Source organism: Schistocerca piceifrons, chromosome 9, assembly GCF_021461385.2.
Source record: "Schistocerca piceifrons isolate TAMUIC-IGC-003096 chromosome 9, iqSchPice1.1, whole genome shotgun sequence".
Classification (NCBI taxonomy): Eukaryota; Metazoa; Arthropoda; class Insecta; order Orthoptera; family Acrididae; genus Schistocerca; species Schistocerca piceifrons.
Genome location: NC_060146.1, coordinates 203,652,827 through 203,673,018, shown reverse-complemented (window position 1 = coordinate 203,673,018; position 20,192 = coordinate 203,652,827). Strand labels below are relative to the sequence as shown.

At 39.3% G+C, this 20,192-nt stretch overlaps 1 protein-coding gene across 5 annotated transcripts in view; it reads left to right on the top strand.

Moving 5' to 3' along the window:
* Positions 1–20,192, top strand: part of LOC124716904 (kinesin light chain) — a 423,269-nt gene that overhangs the window by 324,318 nt on the left and 78,759 nt on the right. For all 5 annotated transcript variants that reach the window (XM_047243463.1, XM_047243466.1, XM_047243462.1 and 2 more), the window contains 4 exons: positions 1,713–1,938; positions 6,582–6,669; positions 8,537–8,707; positions 12,728–12,932. In XM_047243463.1, coding sequence (XP_047099419.1) covers positions 1,713–1,938; positions 6,582–6,669; positions 8,537–8,707; positions 12,728–12,932 — 690 coding nt within the window. The remainder of the gene's footprint in view (positions 1–1,712; positions 1,939–6,581; positions 6,670–8,536; positions 8,708–12,727; positions 12,933–20,192) is intronic.

Genomic DNA, 20,192 nt, shown 5'->3' with positions numbered 1-20,192 from the left:
CCTGTGGTGAACTTGGGTTGGTAGACAGCGATGTGCATGAAGGTTAGGTGGTTGTGTTGCCGCTAAAGCACGTTAAAGGACGGAGAAATTCGGGAAAATTTCGAAAAAGCGTGTAAATGTATTAAAAGGAGTGGTGTTGTGGTGAAAGATTACGAAAATGGGGCTAACAATTGTCAGACGAAGAAATAATGACGTTAAAACCTGTAGGGAGCGGCTAAAAATGATCAGTGATGTGCGAAAAACGGAAGTGGAAATAAAGTAAAAGTTATTAGAACTAGCCGAAATGGTTGTTTAATACGTGAAAGCAGCTGTTATTGAACTAGAAACGGTGGATTTTATAGCAGCGGTAGTGTTGAAAGCGGAAAATAAAAATTTTTTTGGTTACGGTTTGGAAGTGGTTTACGTATTATTGAGTATATATAGGCGGGATAAAATTGTATTACAGTAAAAAGGGGAAGGTGAATACAAAGTGAGACTACTGGTAAAAACAGAAAGAGAAAATAAAGAGAAAATAAGACGACAGGAAAGATTTCGAAATGCAACAGCGACAATAACAAACGTAATTGTTGGGTTCAAATTAATGATATGGTTATAATAGAGGGAAACATTCCACGTAGGAAATATATATCTAAAAACAAAGATGATGTGACTCACCAAATGAAAGTGCTGGCAGGTCGACAGACACACACACAAACAAACACAAACACACACAAAATTCAAGCTTTCGCAACAAACTGTTGCCTCATCAGGAAAGAGGGAAGGAGAGGGAAAAGATGAAAGGATGTGGGTTTTAAGGGAGAGGGTAAGGAGTCATTCCAATCCCGGGAGTGGAAAGACTTACCTTAGGGGGAAAAAAGGACGGGTATACACTCTCTCTAGCGAGCGCGCGCCCACACACACACACACACACACACACACACACACACACACACACACACACACACACACACACACAAGCTTGTGTCTGTATATGTGTGGATGGATATATGTGTGTGTGTGTGTGTGTGTGTGTGTGTGTGTGTGTGTGTGTGTGTGTGTGTATACCCGTCCTTTTTTCCCCCTAAGGTAAGTCTTTCCACTCCCGGGATTGGAATGACTCCTTACCCTCTCCCTTAAAACCCACATCCTTTCGTCTTTTCCCTCTCCTTCCCTCTTTCCTGATGAGGCAACAGTTTGTTGCGAAAGCTTGAATTTTGTGTGTATGTTTGTGTTTGTGTGTCTGTCGACGTGCCAGCACTTTCATTTGGTAAGTCACATCATCTTTGGTGTGTGTTTGTGTGTGTGTGTGTGTGTGTGTGTGTGTGTGTGTGTGTGTGTGTGTGTGGGGGGGGGGGGGGTTGACGAATGCTTTAAGGCTTATTGGCCAAAAGCTGTAATTGTGAGTCTTTTTGTTGCACCTACCTGCGACTTGGCATCTTCGCTGTATGGTGAGTAGCAAGTTTCCTTGTCATAATATTGTAACATTATAATATATATTCACCAGTTGCACTGGATGAGATATATTGAAACAGCAACATACTGTGAGAGTTTGTTGAAATACTTGTAGTTCATGGAACCAAAAGTGTTATCATTTTCAAGGTTTGAAAATGAAATATCAAGTACTGCAGTTTTATGTATTGCAATCCACGTCTGCTGACAACCTACTCCTGAGAGTCTCTACATGGTTGTTGAATGAACCTCGAAGTGAGCAAAGGTGTCGTTCTGCTTCACAGCCATGTCACCCACACCTCCAACCTTGGCTACCCAAATGGCTGTGGGGTACGAGATACCAGCACGGTTGAGGACACTACACAACCTAGTTATCCAGTACGCATCACAAGGACGCTATGAGGTGGCCGTGCCTCTCTGCAAGCAAGCTCTGGAAGACCTGGAGAAGACCAGTGGCCATGACCACCCAGATGTGGCCACTATGCTCAATATCCTGGCTCTCGTTTACAGGTAAGTCCTGAGTTGAAAACGTCTGCTGTTGATTTTGGGTGTGTACTGTGCAACCAAAGTTTATGATTAGAGTGAAAAAAATATGGTGTTGTAAGAAAACAGTGTTAATCAGATGCTATTACATCTAAAATCATACAAGATAAGTTTTTAAAAATGCTTTACATGCTGGTGTGCTTGGTGGCTGTACATGTAACAGCCAGACTGCAAATTCAGTTGTCCCTTATCTTTGTGGTCCTAATGTTAAATGACATTGGTGCCACTAGAATCGTTCTGCAGTCAGCTTCAGATGCCAGTTTTCTAAATTTTCTCATTAATGTTACTCAAAAAGAATGTTGCCTTCCCTCCGGGACACCCTTTTGCATTCCCAAAGCATCTCTGTAATACTTGTGTGTTGATCAAACCTACTTGTAATAAATGCAGCATTGCATCTCTGAATCACTCCACAGTCTTCTTTAACCCAACCTGGTTGAATCCCAAACACTCCACAGTACTCAAGAATAGGTTGCACAGGTGGATCACTTTCCTAAAATTTAAGACGTTGCTGATGTGTTACCACAGTAATTTCCCCTTTTTTCTTTTTTTTTTACACCTCAGAAATAAGGAGGAGAGGCAATAACAGAATACATTACAGTATTTATGCGTGTCTCTACTTCAGTGCCATGTGTAGCACAACAATTAAACAGTAACCGGCACTTCTGTTTGACGATACCCTCACAGTTTCAATGTAATGTGTACAAATCCATGTTTTGTCTGAATAAATCACTCAACACTTTCATTTTGATGCTTAATTTTCATGTGAAGATTTAATATAATTTTTTTTTCTTAAACTGTACAGTCTCATTATCACACTATTTGTTTATTGTGGCACATGGATAAGTTTCTCTCTGTTTCCTCACTATCTGTGAACTCCAGCTCTGAGGTAAGAGCTGTGAAGATTTCATAATTTCATTGTGTTGTTCACAATGTCACAGAAATTTAGAGCATAATAATACATTTATCCATATTGTCAATATTGTTTGTTCTTCTTCGAGACTGTTATTCGAATGCAACTCCTCTAGGTATCAAGTCACCCTTGGCGTAATTTGCACACAGGTAGTTTACTCACCTGTTATTGTTTGCCTGTTTCCTCGTCTTTCTTTTCATCATTATCACTCCTTTTTCACATTGCCAGTATATTTAATGACATTAACAGAAAGACGAGGTGGCTGCCTGCGAAATTATTTCCAGCGTTCACTTTCACCTAGCACTACACGGTAACGTACACTACTTGGAAGTATAACATGCCTGTACCTAGTCACACGACCAAGTTGATAATTACCGAGTCTACCATGGGGTTTGTCGAGCAACGGAAAGACTTGCCAATGTAGCAGTGCTTTCTGTGTAGTGTGTGCAATTATTGTAGAGTGATTATGGAGGTGAGAGTAGGGAGCAGTTCTGCCTGTACCTTGTCCTTGCTTCATGAACTGATAACTGTGAGAAGGATCAGAGATACTATGCACTTCAGTATTTCATATAATTAAGGCTTAATAGATACGTACAAGGTGATTCTGTGGTGATGACTTCAAACTTCCAGGAATGATGGAGAAGGGTGAGTGTATCAGTTTGAGGTAAGGGATGACAGGCCGTAAACGATGCAAGTCTAAAATTATTAGCGAAAATTGTTGTGATATCTTACAGTGGAGTCCATGTGCTGTCGGTGCCAAGGTTGTAAGGTAGGAGACGTTTGCAGATGGTAGTATGGACCAAAAAAAGGAAAAGTGTCTAGTAAATATAAGCTCTAAAGAGCATATTGTACGAGGTATGAGCAGTTGGTGAACTTAGATCCAGTGAAATACATCTATTCTACTGAATAGGTCCCATAGCTCTTAAGGTATGCATTTTAGTGTCCATGTTTGCTGGTCTCTCTTTATTGTTTTGTTCCATACTGCCACCTCTGAAAGTTGCCTACCTTGCAATCTTAGCAACAACACTACCGGTACATGTATTTCACTGTCGGAAGTATCTGAACGATTTTCGTGTATAACTTCAGACTTGATTGAGTCCGAACCGGGGTCCTTTACCTCAACTTAGTACATTTACCCTTCTCAATCGTTCGTGAAAGTTTGTAGCATTATCCAGTAATCGCCCATTACAGTTATAAATATTGCTGTCACAAGTTCTTTCCAATAAAAGACCGAAATTAAAAATAGTGAAGTTCAACAGAGATGCTGTGGCATTTCTTGTGGTTAAATGCTACCAATGAAGATTGGTGGTTGCTGATGGAAATGCATTTCTCTGGGCAGTTATCCACTTCCACTATTTGAAGACTTATGGTAAAGGTGTCATCAGTATAAAGTTCAGTTTGAACATCGTAGTAGACATTTCCTGCCTGAGGTGGTATTCTGTTGCCTTCCCCCTACTTTCGGACTGACTTGCAGAGTCCATTCTAGGGGAACGTAAAGTTTCATGTGGACACTGTACTACGTGACAGCTCAGCATTTTTATTTGGGCACCTCACAAAAGGTCATTGCCCTCAGCAGCACATACAGTTGCAAGTCTTATCATACAGCTGCACGTCTTCAGTGGGCTGAACACAGAATCTGGACAGTAGATGATTGGAGCCATCAAATGGGATGTTCGGAATTGCAGTTTTGCCCCCTTTCCAATGGATGTAAGTCACAGAGTACACAGATGTCTCAATGAGGCATCTGTCGGTGTTGACTGTTTGGCATAGTGGGTGAAATGTAGCAATCACATCTCCACAATTTAGTTGCCTCATGGGATCATAGTGTTGCAGTGGTAACACCAGTTCCTGTCAGATCACCAAAGTTAAGCATTGTTGGTCTCAACTAGCACTCGAATGGGAAACCACCTGCATCTGCCGAGTGCTGTTGGCAAGCGAGGGTGCATTCAACTCTTGTGAGGCCAAGTGAGGGGCTAGTCGATTGAGAAGTAGTGGCTCCGGTCATGAAATCTGTCAATCACTGGGAGAACAGTGTGCTGACCATGTGCCCCTCCATATCCACATCCAGTGATGTGTATCAGTTGAGGCTGACATATGGTTGGGTGTCTGAAACGTTGGGCCTTCTGACAAGGAAAACTCCCCCTCCCTGTAGATTTAGTGTAAGATGGCCGAATGGATAGCTCGTAAAAAACTGAACAAAGATCAAGCATGAAAACAGGAAGTAGGTGTACTGAACAACGAAAAAAAGCAAAATAGAAGCAGTGAACACTCAAAGGAAAAGAAGGGCCATAAAGAGGAGGTTGTAACAGCAACAGTGTTCTGGGTAAGTGGCCATGCTGTTTAAAAAAAAAAAAAAAAAAAAGTTATGAACTGACCATTGAAACGTTTCTCTTTCAGTAGTCTTGGGGCGGTTGTCATACCATATATTGGTTATAGAATATGAGTTACGTGGTAAGAATAAATTCACATTGCCAGTAAATGTGATGAATAGTGAGAGCAGGCGAGGTACCACATAGACATCTCACAGAAATCAAAACAAATAACCATGTTACAACAAAGGAATTTGAGTTGATACTTCCAAAATGAAATGAAACTTCAAAAACATTGAAAATCTATGTTTTGACAGAGCAGAGAGAAATTGTGATTCTGAAACTGTTGTGTTCATGTGTTGCAGCTTGCTTGGAAAGGATCGCATTCACATTTGAACAGACACCTATAGTAGGCAAGGAGACATCCTCGTTCACTCACTTACCAGCCCATAAAAATTTGTTTGTGTTGATAAGAGGTTCCTGTCATATGGTACATATACTGTCACTAATGTCGTGTACGACACACCAGACATGTTTTCCGGTGGAGGATTCGCTTGAGTTGTCGCCTCATCATGAAACGTTTGCAGTTTCCGTTCAAGTTCCTGTTCAAAATCAACTTCCTTTTGGCTGCTAATAGAGAAGTTGTGCAGAATCAACTGTCATTATAGGTCATATCTTATACCTTGCTGTTGCAAATGGATGTTACACTGAGACACACAAATTTGAATAAAGCAAACAGTGAAAAAAAGTAACAAGGGAGGTTTGGACACGGCTTGCGCGCTTGATAGTCCAACACCTTAACCACTTAATGACGATGCCATTTCTCTGCCCAGTTGCTCTATATTCCACTACTTCTTCTTGAACTGTTCACTGTTTGTATTTTGCCTTTTTTCAAAGCCCAATACACCTTCTTCCTATTTTTGTGCTTGATTTGTGTTCAGTTTTTGACAGGCTGTTTACTGAGCCCTCTTACCACAATGGGGAGTTTCCCTTGTGAGTACTGTTCGGTCAGTTAGTTTTTATGGTATCTAACCATCAGTGAGAGGCTTGAGCAGGGTTTGCTACACCACAAGAAACTTGGACCATTTTTTCTTCGCCAGATTAAGGCAGTTACCAAGTTTCGAGGCAGTGTTACACGGTATTGGTGTTATGTTGCCTAGGTGACTAGTTTTTTGTCCAATGTGCTTATATACAAATAATTTTCTGCCAAGTGTTTTGCTACTAGTATGAGTTATTTTTTATGTAACTTCTTAATTGTATTCATTCCATGATGCAGATGCAGATAATTTTATTTCCTACATATTTGGTCATCTTTGAAGTTCATGACTGTTTCATCATAATTGTCTCTGTCATAATTTTGTTGCCAGTTAATTCATTTATATTTGTTTTAGGGACCAGAACAAGTACAAGGAAGCAGCAAACTTGTTGAACGATGCCCTTAACATCAGAGAGATGACCCTGGGAGAGAACCATCCAGCGGTAAGATATTGTTGGTTTCTTTATTGTTATATAAAATGGAAAGGTTCTTGTGTAGAATCTTTTCACTTGCATTTACAGTCATGAATTTTAAATAGATTGTCAGCTTGAGGAACTCTAAAGATATTTATTCCTTGTATGGTATGTTCTCTGAATTTGAGCTGTGCTGTGAAACCTTGTGGTGGAATATTGCTATGGAAGTGAACTGCAAGAAACCTGTTAGCAAACAATTTAACTAACTTGCATAAATTTTTTGTTGTCTGTCTGCAGACAATGACTGAAAATACTGCTTCATGACTGTTTAAATTATTCACCTAATATTCAAGAAGTTGTAAATACCAAATTAAAAAAAAAAAAAAAGACTAAGAACTATCATGCCAACTAGTTACTACTCCACTGAATCTGCTTGCCAGGAAGACATAACCTCACCAGCACCTTGCAATTACTTCAATTTACTGAGAACAAAACTTTTCTCTGATTTATATTTTAGTTATTTTATACGGTGTAATCTGATAACACTTTCAATATATCATTATTTCATTGAGAAATTTAACTTCTCCATCTGCAAAATTCTCCTGCTGTACAGTCCCAAATGCCTTGTTCCCATAAGACACTTTGAAACTAATTGTTACATTCCATCAAAGATTTTTCATTGAGAAATTTTATATTGAGCAGTGGACTTGACCCTTAATGTAAATGATGGTTACACCTGCAAACCAACTGTAGGCAGCCAAGTAGAAATCAATGTTGTTCTTACAAACTGCTGTTCTGCTTGGGTCTGTTGTCTTCTGCTAATTGTTTCATGGCACAGCAAGAACCCTTCTCAAAGGTGGTGGACCATTACAGTGCATTCTGGAATCCTGAAACATAACAAATAAACCTTTTAATTCATGGACATAAAAATTAATGACCATGTCTTGGAATTTTACTTAATCATTTAGAAAAGGTGTACTTAAATTTGGGCGTCTTTTAGCTGCTCTGTAAATAAGAATAAGTCATTTCGTAACACACTGGAGGACAACTGTGTCCATAAGTTTTTCTCAATATGCAAGCAAGGAGTCAAAAGTGAATTACCAACTGATAATTTTCTTTGTAATGAATGGTTATATACAAATTCTGTAATTTCATTTGCATATCCAGCAAAATATGAGAAAGTGGTTTTTGATTCCATGTGTACTTGTTGTTTTCTAAATAATTATATATGTGTCAATATAATGGAAGGAAACATTCCACGTGGGAAAAATTATATATAAAAACAAAGATGAGGTGACTTACCGAACAAAAGCGCTGGCAGGTCGATAGACACACAAACAAACACAAACATACACACAAAATTCAAGCTTTCGCAACAAACTGTTGCCTCATCAGGAAAGAGGGAAGGAGAGGGGAAGACGAAAGGAAGTGGGTTTTAAGGGAGAGGGTAAGGAGTCATTCCAATCCCGGGAGCGGAAAGACTTACCTTAGGGGGAAAAAAGGACAGGTATACACACGCACATATCCATCCACACATACAGACACAAGCAGACATATGTCTGCTTGTGTCTGTATGTGTGGATGGATATGTGCGTGTGTGCGAGTGTATACCTGTCCTTTTTTCCCCCTAAGGTAAGTCTTTCCGCTCCCGGGATTGGAATGACTCCTTACCCTCTCCCTTAAAACCCACTTCCTTTCGTCTTCCCCTCTCCTTCCCTCTTTCCTGATGAGGCAACAGTTTGTTGCGAAAGCTTGAATTTTGTGTGTATGTTTGTGTTTGTTTGTGTGTCTATCGACCTGCCAGCGCTTTTGTTCGGTAAGTCACCTCATCTTTGTTTTTAATTATATATGTGTTAAGTTACGTCACTTCTTGTAATGAATTGCTCTCTTCATGCAGGTTGCAGCAACATTGAATAATTTAGCTGTTCTTTATGGCAAGAGGGGTAAGTACCGAGAAGCTGAACCCCTGTGCAAAAGAGCCCTCGAGATCAGAGAGAAAGTACTTGGCCGCGAGCATCCAGATGTGGCTAAGCAGCTCAACAATCTAGCTCTGCTGTGTCAGAATCAGGTGGGTAAACTAATTTCAGTTGTCTGTCCAATCAGTTAACATAGATGGTATGTGAGGGTCTCTATACTAAATACTTACTATGTAAATCCTCTCTAACTATAGGTTTTAATTTTAAAAAAAAATTAATTTTTCATGTAACATGTAAATACAAAGAAAAGTTCAGTGTTTGGCATGTTTCCATCTTACAGACTAATGCTTGACTGCACAGTAGTCTGATTAGGTCCTTTGTCCATTGGAGCAACTTTATTTCAGTTGCATCAAATTAGTTTAGTTTCCTTTGCATAATTCCAGTTGTGTTGATGGCAAGGATTTGCAAGCAGTTTTGTAAACAGTCGGAGGTTGCTAAAATTTTCTTCCACCATTTCTGTATGGCTTCTTGCACCTTCATTAGTAAAGATGGCAAATAATACAGTTATCAAGAGTGGACCAGAATTGTGCATTCACTCAAACATGAATCTTTCATTCCGCTTTGGACTGTGTGCCGTTTTGGAATTTCACGGCAGATTAAAATTGTGTGACGGAGCCAGAGTTAATAGTATGTTACCGCTCTAAAGCTGCCCAGGTTGGCTGTAGGTGATGTGATTCTGAAGCAAAAACAGGAAGGAGCAACATCTGCTAAACAGAGACCAGGCAATGCCCGTGTACTGTCTGGCATGGACCACTGAGCATTGCGAGCTGCCGGCAAAAAAGCACATGAAATTGGCAGAAAGAATAGTGCATGAGTTTGGAAGTGCTTCGAGCAGTCCAGCTGGCACAGTGACTGAGTTTAAAAGAAGGGTACAATGGTTGAGCAATTCTTCATAGCCATATGTTTCTGTAGGCAATGCTAAGCATTGCTCTAAGTGGTATAGAGAAGTCACTGGACAGTGGATGACTGGAAATAATTTTATTAACACTGTGCCCCAAAGCAATCCAATGGAATGGTTTGGGTGTGGTGAATTTGAGGAGAATGTTACCTGCAGCGGTGTTTAGTGCGAACAGTGAGGTAAGGAGGACTGGAATATCTCCTTTGCTCCAGACCCTAATATCTGACATTGTTACTTTCTTTGGTTCCAGCTCTTGAGGAAGAATTTGCTGTCATACTTGCAGACCTCAGTGTGTCCCAGGCAGAGTTAAAGTTGCCATAAAGATGAAGGCTGGACACATGCAGTACTAATGTCCCTAGGTGTCGAGAAACTGTTAAGTTTGTGACCTTATTCTAAAACAGGTAGCATAGAGGATAATAAATCCAGCAATCTTAATTATCAATAAGAAGCATGTAACTTTCCAGTAAACCAAAGAGAATTTCTTATGCAAACGTGATATAGTGAGGAGGAAGGTCCATCAAATCACAAAACATTTTAGCAGCCTTTTTTCCTTTTCATATTGCATGCATTGCATAAACTAACTTCAAATTCACATCATACGAATTATGCACAATGTTCGAAGTCATTTTTGAGGTAGATTTGTTGCAGGATCTACACAGTACAACTGATTTTGATGCTAAACCCTTCCTGCTACTTTGATGTTCAGTTATTTCCAGGCAACCTACACCATCACATTGTTTACATTTTGCCACATCCTTTATCAGAGAAGATAAGATGCCCACATCAACAACAACAACAAATCCACTACAAACAGCATCATTGTTAACACAAAAATTAGAATCACCAGGAGGTGTGCCATGTGGGAGTTTCTTCCCTAAAGAACTGATACATAGGCTACTTTCAACAGTGTGGCTAGCTTTTTTTGTGAACTGATTACCACAGAATTTCCTTTTGTTGAATTTCTTGACATGTGGCATACTTCATATTTATTGCACACTGAAGGATATGTACTTCCACACATATATGTAGCACATGGGCAACAAACATTTAGTAACATGTGAACAAACTGCTTCAGTGAAACAAAAGTAAATACTAGCAAAGATAACCATTTACAGACACTAGAAACCTGCACTGTTACAAACGTACACGATGTATCAGACATATAATCGCTGGAAACAGAAAGTTCGCAGTTATTTTCGAAATAATACTGGTTTCTGTAACAGAAATAAAGGGGGCATGGCAGCATACATGACTGTAACTTCAAAATTTGGCGTATATAGGTCATTTTTCATTTGAAACCCTGTAATGTATATATTAGTGTAATCAGGAAAGACTGTAGAATTTAATAAAGTCATAAATAGATTTTTCTACCATTTATAAGTACTCTGTATCCTTAAAAGGTGACTGGGTTTATACCGTTTGTTTCCCTTCTACTATCTTTCTCCTTCTGAAACATTGTCACTAGACATTTAAGGCAACACCTTTGTAGATGTAACCATACTTGTGTCTCTTGCCATCTTTGCCATTTGGTTGTGGTTGCTGCAATTCTGCAGTTCATTTCACTATTAACACATGTAATTTGGATGTTCTGGGTCTCTGTCTCCAGATGTTTTTATTAGTATTTTTCCATTGTAGGCTTTTGTTATAAAGGTGTTATGTCAAATTAAGTGTCCAGCTAACTTAGTTTTTTATGTAATGTGTCAATTAATGTCCTTTTCTGTTTAATTTTTTCAATATTTGTTAAATAGATTTTCTTTGTCCAAGATGGTTTTTGTGGCTGTTCCCAATACCCACATACTTAGACCACCTAATTCTTTTTTCTGGTCCTCAAGAGTCTGCCCTTACACATCTAGCTTAAAATGCTCCAAATATCTTGATGAATTTCTTTCTTGCATTGTATTAAGATGCATGATTGTTAATAAATTACTCTTATTTCGTAGGGCTTTTCTAGTCATTGCAATACCTTCCAAGTACAAAGATTCATTACATGCATTAGTATTGTATTTTCTGTCTTAATGGTTCTGCTTAACTTGGTTGTTGATTTATCTATCACCATTATTTTAGTTCCTGTTGTGTCTTTGTGTGGTGTTGTCAAAGGCATCACATTATTTTTGACGTACAGTTCGTGTTCTTTACAAAATTTAAGACTATTATATCAGTAGCAAATAGATACTCAAATAGAATACTATGTATATTTGTTTGCCATTAATTATGATCCCTTTGATGTCACTTCCCATGATTTGTATTGCACTGCTGTAAATAGTGGAGGGAGTGGACAGCCGTATTGGACACATTCTTAGTGCCAGTGATATCTTTGGTTTCTTATTTTGTACAGACTGAGGGTCAGTCTTTTATCTGTATTCCAATTATCGCCCTTAAGTTTATTCCAATAATATTACATTATCCAAACAAATCTTCTGGTCTATTCTGTTGAAATCTTGCTGTAGGTTGATGAATGTAGCATATGCTTCCCTGTTCACCTTAATTCTTCTAAGATAGTTTGTAGAACACCATAACTTCCCTCTATTGACACAGTTGTCTTAAGGGTTCAAGAGCTATTAATTTTCTGCATTTTAATTTTGTATTGTCAGCTATATATATATATATATATATATATATATATATATATATATATATATATATAGCTTCTCTTCTAGTAACGTGCTGGCTCCAAACTACCTGTAAGTTGACTATATGCAAGATTGTTAAATTGTTACCGGAAGGTTCGAACAACAAATAAGTCTTACGGAGTTGCTTCGGGAACTCAAATGAGAGCTACTAGAGGAAAGATGACATTCTTTTTGAGGGAACACAATTGAGAAAATTTAAAGAACTGCCATGTGAAGCAGACTGCTCAATGATCCTACTGCCACCAACATACATTGCACATAAGGACGACAAAGTTATGAGAAATTAGGGCTCGTATGGAGGCATAGACAGTTATTTTTCCCTCACACTATTTGTGAGTGGAACAGGAAAGGAAATAACTAGCAATGGTACAGGGTACCCTCTGCCGTGCAGCATACAGTGGCTTGTGGAGTATCGATGTAGATGTAGGTGAAGGAAGCAAATATATGTTAAGTCAGTTCATGTCTAAACACCGTAAGATATCGTTCATAATCAAAATAATTTTAATGCATTGTTAACTGTAATACTGCATAATGTAAACACTATACTTTCGTCTTATTTCAACAAAACTTTTTTTACCTCACAGGGCAAGTATGAAGAGGTGGAACGGTATTACCAGAGAGCTCTGGAGATATACGAAGCCAAGTTGGGTCCTGATGACCCAAATGTTGCGAAGACAAAGAATAATCTGGCATCATGTTACCTGAAACAAGGCAAATACAAGGAAGCTGAGATTTTGTACAAACAAGTGTTGACTCGTGCCCACGAGCGTGAGTTTGGGGCCATTGATGGTAAGTGGATGGGTGGCTGGTATTGGACTTCATGATAAAGCCAAGCCAGGTGTTGTTTCTGCATTTGTGAGGTGTGTGTTTATGTATGCATCTTGATACAAGTAATTCGTAGAATTTAAAGGACACTCCTACCTATTTGACACTAATAACTTCATGTGCCTGGTGTGCAGTGAGAATTTAGAGCCGGCCGCGGTGGTCTCGCGGTTCTAGGCGCGCAGTCCGGAACCGTGCGACTGCTACGGTCGCAGGTTCGAATCCTGCCTCGGGCATGGATGTGTGTGATGTCCTTAGGTTAGTTAGGTTTAAGTAGTTCTAAGTTCTAGGGGACTGATAACCACAGCAGTTGAGTCCCATAGTGCTCAGAGCCATTTGAACCATTTTGAGAATTTAGATACTAAAATTGCTGTGACCATTTTTATTCGTGAGTGGGGTTTGACGATTGTGAGAGGGTCGATTTGCTCTGTTTTGGACAGGTAACTAAAATGTATCATGTGGGTATGACCTCACAGGTCACATACGTCAGGAATGAATAATGTCTGATGAAGTCACTCCAGGAAAACTGTAGTCAGATTTAGGAGACGAGTGGAAAGCCTGCAGAATAGTATTTCTGTACATAAGAATGTAAGAGTAGAGGCCAAGGTGAGGCCAGGGTGAGGCTTTGTGAGAAATCAGTGCGGAAATTCTCAAAGTGCCCAGTCTAAGAAATGACTGTTAATAGGTGTCAATGACGTACTCAAAATGATTGTGTTTGACAGAGGGATCGGAACATCATTGAATTGTATCATAGTAATTAAGAGGCAGACTAGGTGTGAAGTACTTTTAAGCAAACACACAAATTTTCACTTTGTTTTAAAATGTAATGAGGAAATGAAGGTGTGAAGCCATGTTATTGAGAAAGTGGCTTTTGTCATTAGTCAGGCAGTGGCCAAGTTTATTTTGGATTCAACATCTGCCTATCAGCTAGGAGGGAGTTGTAGTTGAGGGGTGCTCTGTGTTATTGCAGTTCAAATCTGACTGAAACTTTTCTAGGAAAAAGGTATGTGTGCGGTACGGAGTAGTCTGTTGAAAAGTGTAACCGAATGACTTAACAGCGGCAATGCTGAGGGTTGAATTTCCATACAGGTGATGACGTAGCTCTGAATATTCTAAAATAATTGAAGAGTGAAGTTCTCTTCCTTAGCGTAATTGACATTTATGGCAATTGCCTTATAATATGACTTGACTAGAAATATTTAAAGTTCACGGTAGGCACACATTCCATTAGGAAGTACGCACGTGTGGGGGTCTGCACAAACAGGAGGTTCTCGCTGCAGCTTTCTTTCCCAGCTAGGAATAGTTTTCATGGAAGCTGCTCCACTCATCATTTGGTGACTTAAAGTGAATTCTACAGGCTTTCATTTGTGTAGTAAAAAAAACATGTAGTTGACACGTGAGATGATTAAGGGGTAGTGAAACTGGTAGGTAGGAAAATACCAACAAAAATGAAGAAAAGGAGAAGATACCATGTCCAAATATTTTTGTTTTGTTTTTCATAGTATTCATATGAAGGGAGAAAATATGGGTTACCTAAGTTATTTCCTGCTAAGGGAAATCACAGAAATACTGTTAATTATGTGGCACTTTGTGTAGCAGAGAATGTAAATTTTTAGTGACTTAAATAGTCTTCATACATAATTGAATGTATATGTTTAATCAGCTTGTTACACAGAAGAAAATATGATAGGTACCTGGATTACATAACTGTCACTTGTATGCAAGTGGGAGAATCATTGGTAATATACAACAGAAGATATAACACACAGTACAGACAATCCATTGAGTAGTAGATAAGCACATGTTCACTAATACTTTGCACAAAACTTCCTATATGAAACTTAACTGCTTTTGATTAACTTTTCACTTTCAATTTTGATTTTTCTTTTTTGTTTCCCTCTAATATAATGATTTTAATCAACCTGTTTGTTCCTATGAGTGATTTCTGTCTACTGTAAGTATTTTGTTGCTTGGTTTCAAACTTTATTAAGTGAATGAGTATTAATCACCTTTCATAGATGTGTATTATAAAGTTGCCAGCAGCAAAAGTTAATACATTATAACCTTTTTATACTTTGGATGTTAGATTTTGTATTTTGATACAAAAGGTGAATTGGAAAATAAGAACACAAATCTGATATATTTTAGTAGATTCATTTTGGGTGTACCTCGACTGACTGACCTGAAGATAAATGTACCATAATGTAAGAGTCCGGCCCCGGTAGCTGAGTGGTCAGCGTGACGGAATGTCAATCCTAAGGTCCCGGGTTCGATTCCCGGCTGGGTCGGAGATTTTCTCCGCTCAGGGACTGGGTGTTGTGTTGTCCTAATCATCATCATTTCACCCCCATCGACGCGCAGGTCACCGAAGTGGCGTCAAATTGAAAGACCTGCACCAGGCGAACGGTCTACCCGACGGGGGGCCTTAGCCACACGACATTTCATTTCATAATGTAAGACATGATATTACAATAGATGCTCCTGCTGCCATTTTGTCATGGTTGCATATTGCTTGAAATCCAGTTCTGGTGTTGAACCAAATATCTTAGATCATCAGTTGTGTACACCAAAAAGAAAAGACACTGTACGCACTTGAGGTGTGGCAAGGGCTATTTGGAGCGTTTGCTAATGATGACCCATCAGATTTTAGAGAAGTTACAGTGCTACCTTAAAAAAAAAAAAATGCTTTTCAGGACAAGGTGTAACCTCTACCCCCCCCCCCCCCCCCCCCCCCCCCCCGTGTCACCCCCCCCCCCCAGGCGACTTGTGTTATAGATTGTGCATTGTTTATTGAGTCTTATTTTTAGCACTGAGCATGAATTGGTTTGGAATTGTTTCTCATCATATTGAAAATAGGTGACATAATTGTGAGTGTGTAAACTTAAGTGTTACAGAGTTCTCCTTTCTACATTTTGCGAAGACCCTCAGTACTTGTTCATTACCCAATGCCATGCATTGTCCTGTAGACTTTCACTCGGTAACTTTATTTGATAGGTATTAAACTGGCGGTTTGTAGACCATCCTTCTCTGCACCACCAGTTCTAAATACCAAGATGTTTCAGTCGTATTTGTGGACAGATGTAGGTCTCTCTTCTCTGCCTTGGGTTGTGACAGCCTTCTGGTGCGTGTTGGCCAGCTCCTAATACGGCCAAGGTACTGTACTGGTATGCAGTGCCAAATGAAATGTGATGACTGACAAATTTTGTTCATTTCCTAAGCAGAGGCCTGACCCAAAATTAAGGAACAATTGCAGCAAAGGCAAAGTTTCTGCTATCTCTGCCTTGTGGTAGAGTATGTATGTGAGGCAGCACCACTCTGACATTTTGCGCAAGTGCCTCACGTTGGTATTGAGTGACCTACTTCATCAGATACAAATAGCAGTTGAGTAGATTTCACTTGCATGCCAACTACTGTGTACATTATATGACAAATATTTGCACACTGTGCCATCTTTTTGCACGTTTATTCCACGTAGAAGGCATTGATCAAGGCTTGGGTCATCACCATCATGTTTACCCAGATGCATTGCCTATTGTTGAATGTCATCATTCGTGATGTTGGCATCTGTACTCGTCTCAAGGTGCTGGTCATCATCAGTGCTGGGCTCATGGCAGCTGTCTCTCATTTATAATGTGTAGTTTAGGCTTACCCAATTTTTAACGACCTTATGAAACCCCTCATAAGCAGCAGTCAAGAGAGCTAATATGCATTTTTTTACTCTCAAGTCTGCCTCGCTCATCAGTAATAAAGTAACCGTTTCCACTGACCATCAGCTGATGGTGGCACATTTAGGTTGTGTATTACAGGCGTCTTTAGTGTTGACATTTACTCGAAGCTCTAAAACAACTATGCACAAGCTAATTAATCGGGCTCACGTGGTTTATTTAATGGTCTGAAATGTTCATTGTTGTTAAGACTCAGTGCTTCAGAAGAAATTTTGTTCACGAAGTTCAGACTCTGGATTAACAGACAGCAAAAGTAGTGTTTCTCCTTCGTAAGTTCTTCAATCTTTAATGCCTCCATTGTGACTTGGCAGCAGTACAGCACACGTAACATGATCTGATGCAGCTAACATGCAGTGAGTTAGACAGCATCGACTTTCCCAGTACGATCTGCAGCTGACAGTGAACTGGTCTCGCGGAACCGATGCAGCTGACTGAATACGTATAGCCCTTTACAGTGATTTTCAGTTCTGTAGGCAGGAGGTGTTAATAGGTAAGAGATGGTCAAATGAAAATGTGACAGATGAAGAAAAGAAAGTGAGTAAACTGTGTGTTATTTCAAAAGTAATCCCCATAACCATTAATACATTTATCTGACTGAAAGACGAGATGGTCAGTGCCTTGACAGAAAAAGGTTTGCAGTTGCCTAAGGAATGATCATTGCACACCCCTCCTCCTTCCAAAGCAAATAGATGGCTACGAATGTCTTTCTTCAGAGCTCCAACAATATGGAAATTGCATGGAGAGAGGATTGGAATCATATGGGTGATTCGTAAGGCCTCCTCTGTATAAACTTGTGCAGCGTACGAAGCAGCCTTGGGCAGCATATGGGCTGGCATTTTGTTGGCAGGTTATTTAGACTAGGCTGCAGAAGTTTTGCGGGGGAGCCCTTCCGTGAACTCCGTGTAGTCCAATCTCTCGCATGCGATTTCCGTATTTTTAGAGCCCCAAAGAATGACTTTAGTGACCGTCAATTTGCTTTGGATTAAAAATTGAATGTGTTTAAAATTGTGGTACTGTAAGCAACTGCAAATGTTTTTCCATGAGGGCATTGACAGTTTCCTCTCACAATGGAATAAATGTATTAACATTTTTGGTGATCACTTTCAAAATAATTAACCATTCACTTCCTTTTTTTTCCCTTGTGTCTTGCCTTCATTTGACTCACGTTATACCTTGACAAATGCAGTGATCCTTAATCTGGATATCACAATGACCGACACGCATTTAAACTTAAAGCAATTGATTAAAAAACTAAACAATACAGGCCTCTATGTTATTCTAGAAAACTAAATTACAATATGTAATACGAGGGTAACACCAAAAGTAAGGTCTCCTATTTTTTTTTATAAGTACATAGACCTGTTCATTTCTACACTGGTTTACATCAGTTTACAGCTTGAACGTTTAGCTATTTTTCGACATAATCACCATTTCTGTCACATTTTTGTAGACGCTGTGGCAGTTTTTGTATGCCCATGTCACACCACCTTGCCGCCATGCTGTTCAGGAAGTTATGAACCTCTTCTTTCACCTCGTTGTCGGAGCTGAATCGCTTTCTGGCCAAATGTAAAGTGGTATGCCCAGGTTTTGTCACCTGTGACAATTGAGTCCAGAAAGTTGTCCTGTTCGGCTGCAAGGCGGTGAAGAAATGCGCAGGAAGCATAAACTGGTTGCCGCATGTAGTCCTCAGTCAGCATGTGTGGCACCCACCTTGTACACACCTTCTGGTAGTTCAATGTCTATGTTAAAAGTCTGTGGGCGGTGCTTCGGGGAAACCTCAGGAACCAACGTGCAGAGATGATCCAGGGTGACCCGCTGATCTTCACGCATGCTTTGCTCAACCTTCAACACTGTGTCCTCAGAAATTGACAGTTTTCCGCTCCTTTTTCATCATGAATTTCCGTCCGACCAGCTGCAAACTCTCTCCACCAATTTACGAACATTTGTGACATCCACGCACGACTCACCATACACTTCCGTCAATTGGTGATGGATTTCAATCTGTGCAGTGCCTTTTGCGGACAAAAACTAAATAACTGCACGCAATTCGCACTTGGTGGTTAACATCCAATGGAAGCTCCATTCTCAACGGGTGCCAAGCCAAGACTGACTGCCTCAGTGAGGCGTGCGCATGTTTACATACATCGCGTGAAGCACTATTCACAACAGTGTGACCAAATGCCACACAAATAGAGTTCTGTACTTATAAAAAAATAAGAGATGTTACTTTTGGGATTACCCTCGTATTTTTTCAAACTACAGAAGTGGAATAATAGCGTATTCATTAATGATGTTTTGTTTACGTTTGTTAGATATCTTCAATGTGTTAGGTACAGTACATTACATTTGTCCAACATTTTAAAGAGGAAAAATAGGAGAAAGTGTAGGCCTTCGTGTAATTATTTTATAGAGTACTGTCTTTTCGTTTTGCCACTTTGTATTAGTTTTTGTAATATGATTATTGGAACAAGGTTGTCATTCATGAGCACTTACAGTAAGTTTTAAACTTGCCCAACACTTTATCTCATTCATTATCCAAGACAGTGTTAGACATTATTGAACAATTTACATTGTTGCTGCCTATTTAACTTAGTAAAAATTTTTGCATTTCACTGGCATATCATTGCTGTGCGTATTACATAAAGATAAGAGAAATTCCTCTTTAGTCCTCCTCTGCAAATACTGTGTTGTAAATACTGTGTATCTGCTACTTTTTGAAGTGCTAATTGTATGGCAAGCCAAAATTTATAGATACAACATTTGTATAAGAAAAGCAAAAAACTGTTTGTGTGACTCTTGGCTATAATGACCAAAAGCAATTGCTCCCCTTTGGCACGTTTATAACCAGTCTTGACAGTACTTATTATATAAATATTTGAAATCCAAATGACTTGACACAGTTGCTGTAAGTTCTGGTTTTGCTGTGACTATAATGTTAACTGTGAAATAACAAGAAAATTTTATTCTCCCATTCATTTTCACCTTGGGTGTTAGTTGGTTTTTCGTTCATTATAGCATTATAAGCTAAACAACTTTAAATACGGAGTTATTCATGTGAACAAAAACTTTTGTGATTTTGTGTTGTACGCATTGTTCGCTTCATGCAGCCTAGACTGCTGGAAGGCTAGTAATGTGGTTGTTATTTTTCTTCTGTTCATGCTGTAACAGCAATACACTACCATATTAGTTGCCTAAAATACATTTACACCAGTAGCTACGTTGTTTGAAAATCTTTCAATGTGTTAATTCATACACTTGGCAGTGTTTCAAATTTCAGCCCTAATGTAATTTGTCCCATTTGTAGCTGTAACTCTTACTTCCACACCCTGTTCATGTGAGTGCCCAAATATCTGTTCATTTCCACATGTTGTGTTCCAGAAAGGTCTTCTGTTCACAACTTCTGCTAAAAAGCAACTTACTACAATGCTTGTCGGGCACTGTAATTTTGCAAATACTTTGTGTAGCATTGCTTATAAATTTTATAGTGTTTGTCTTACACTGA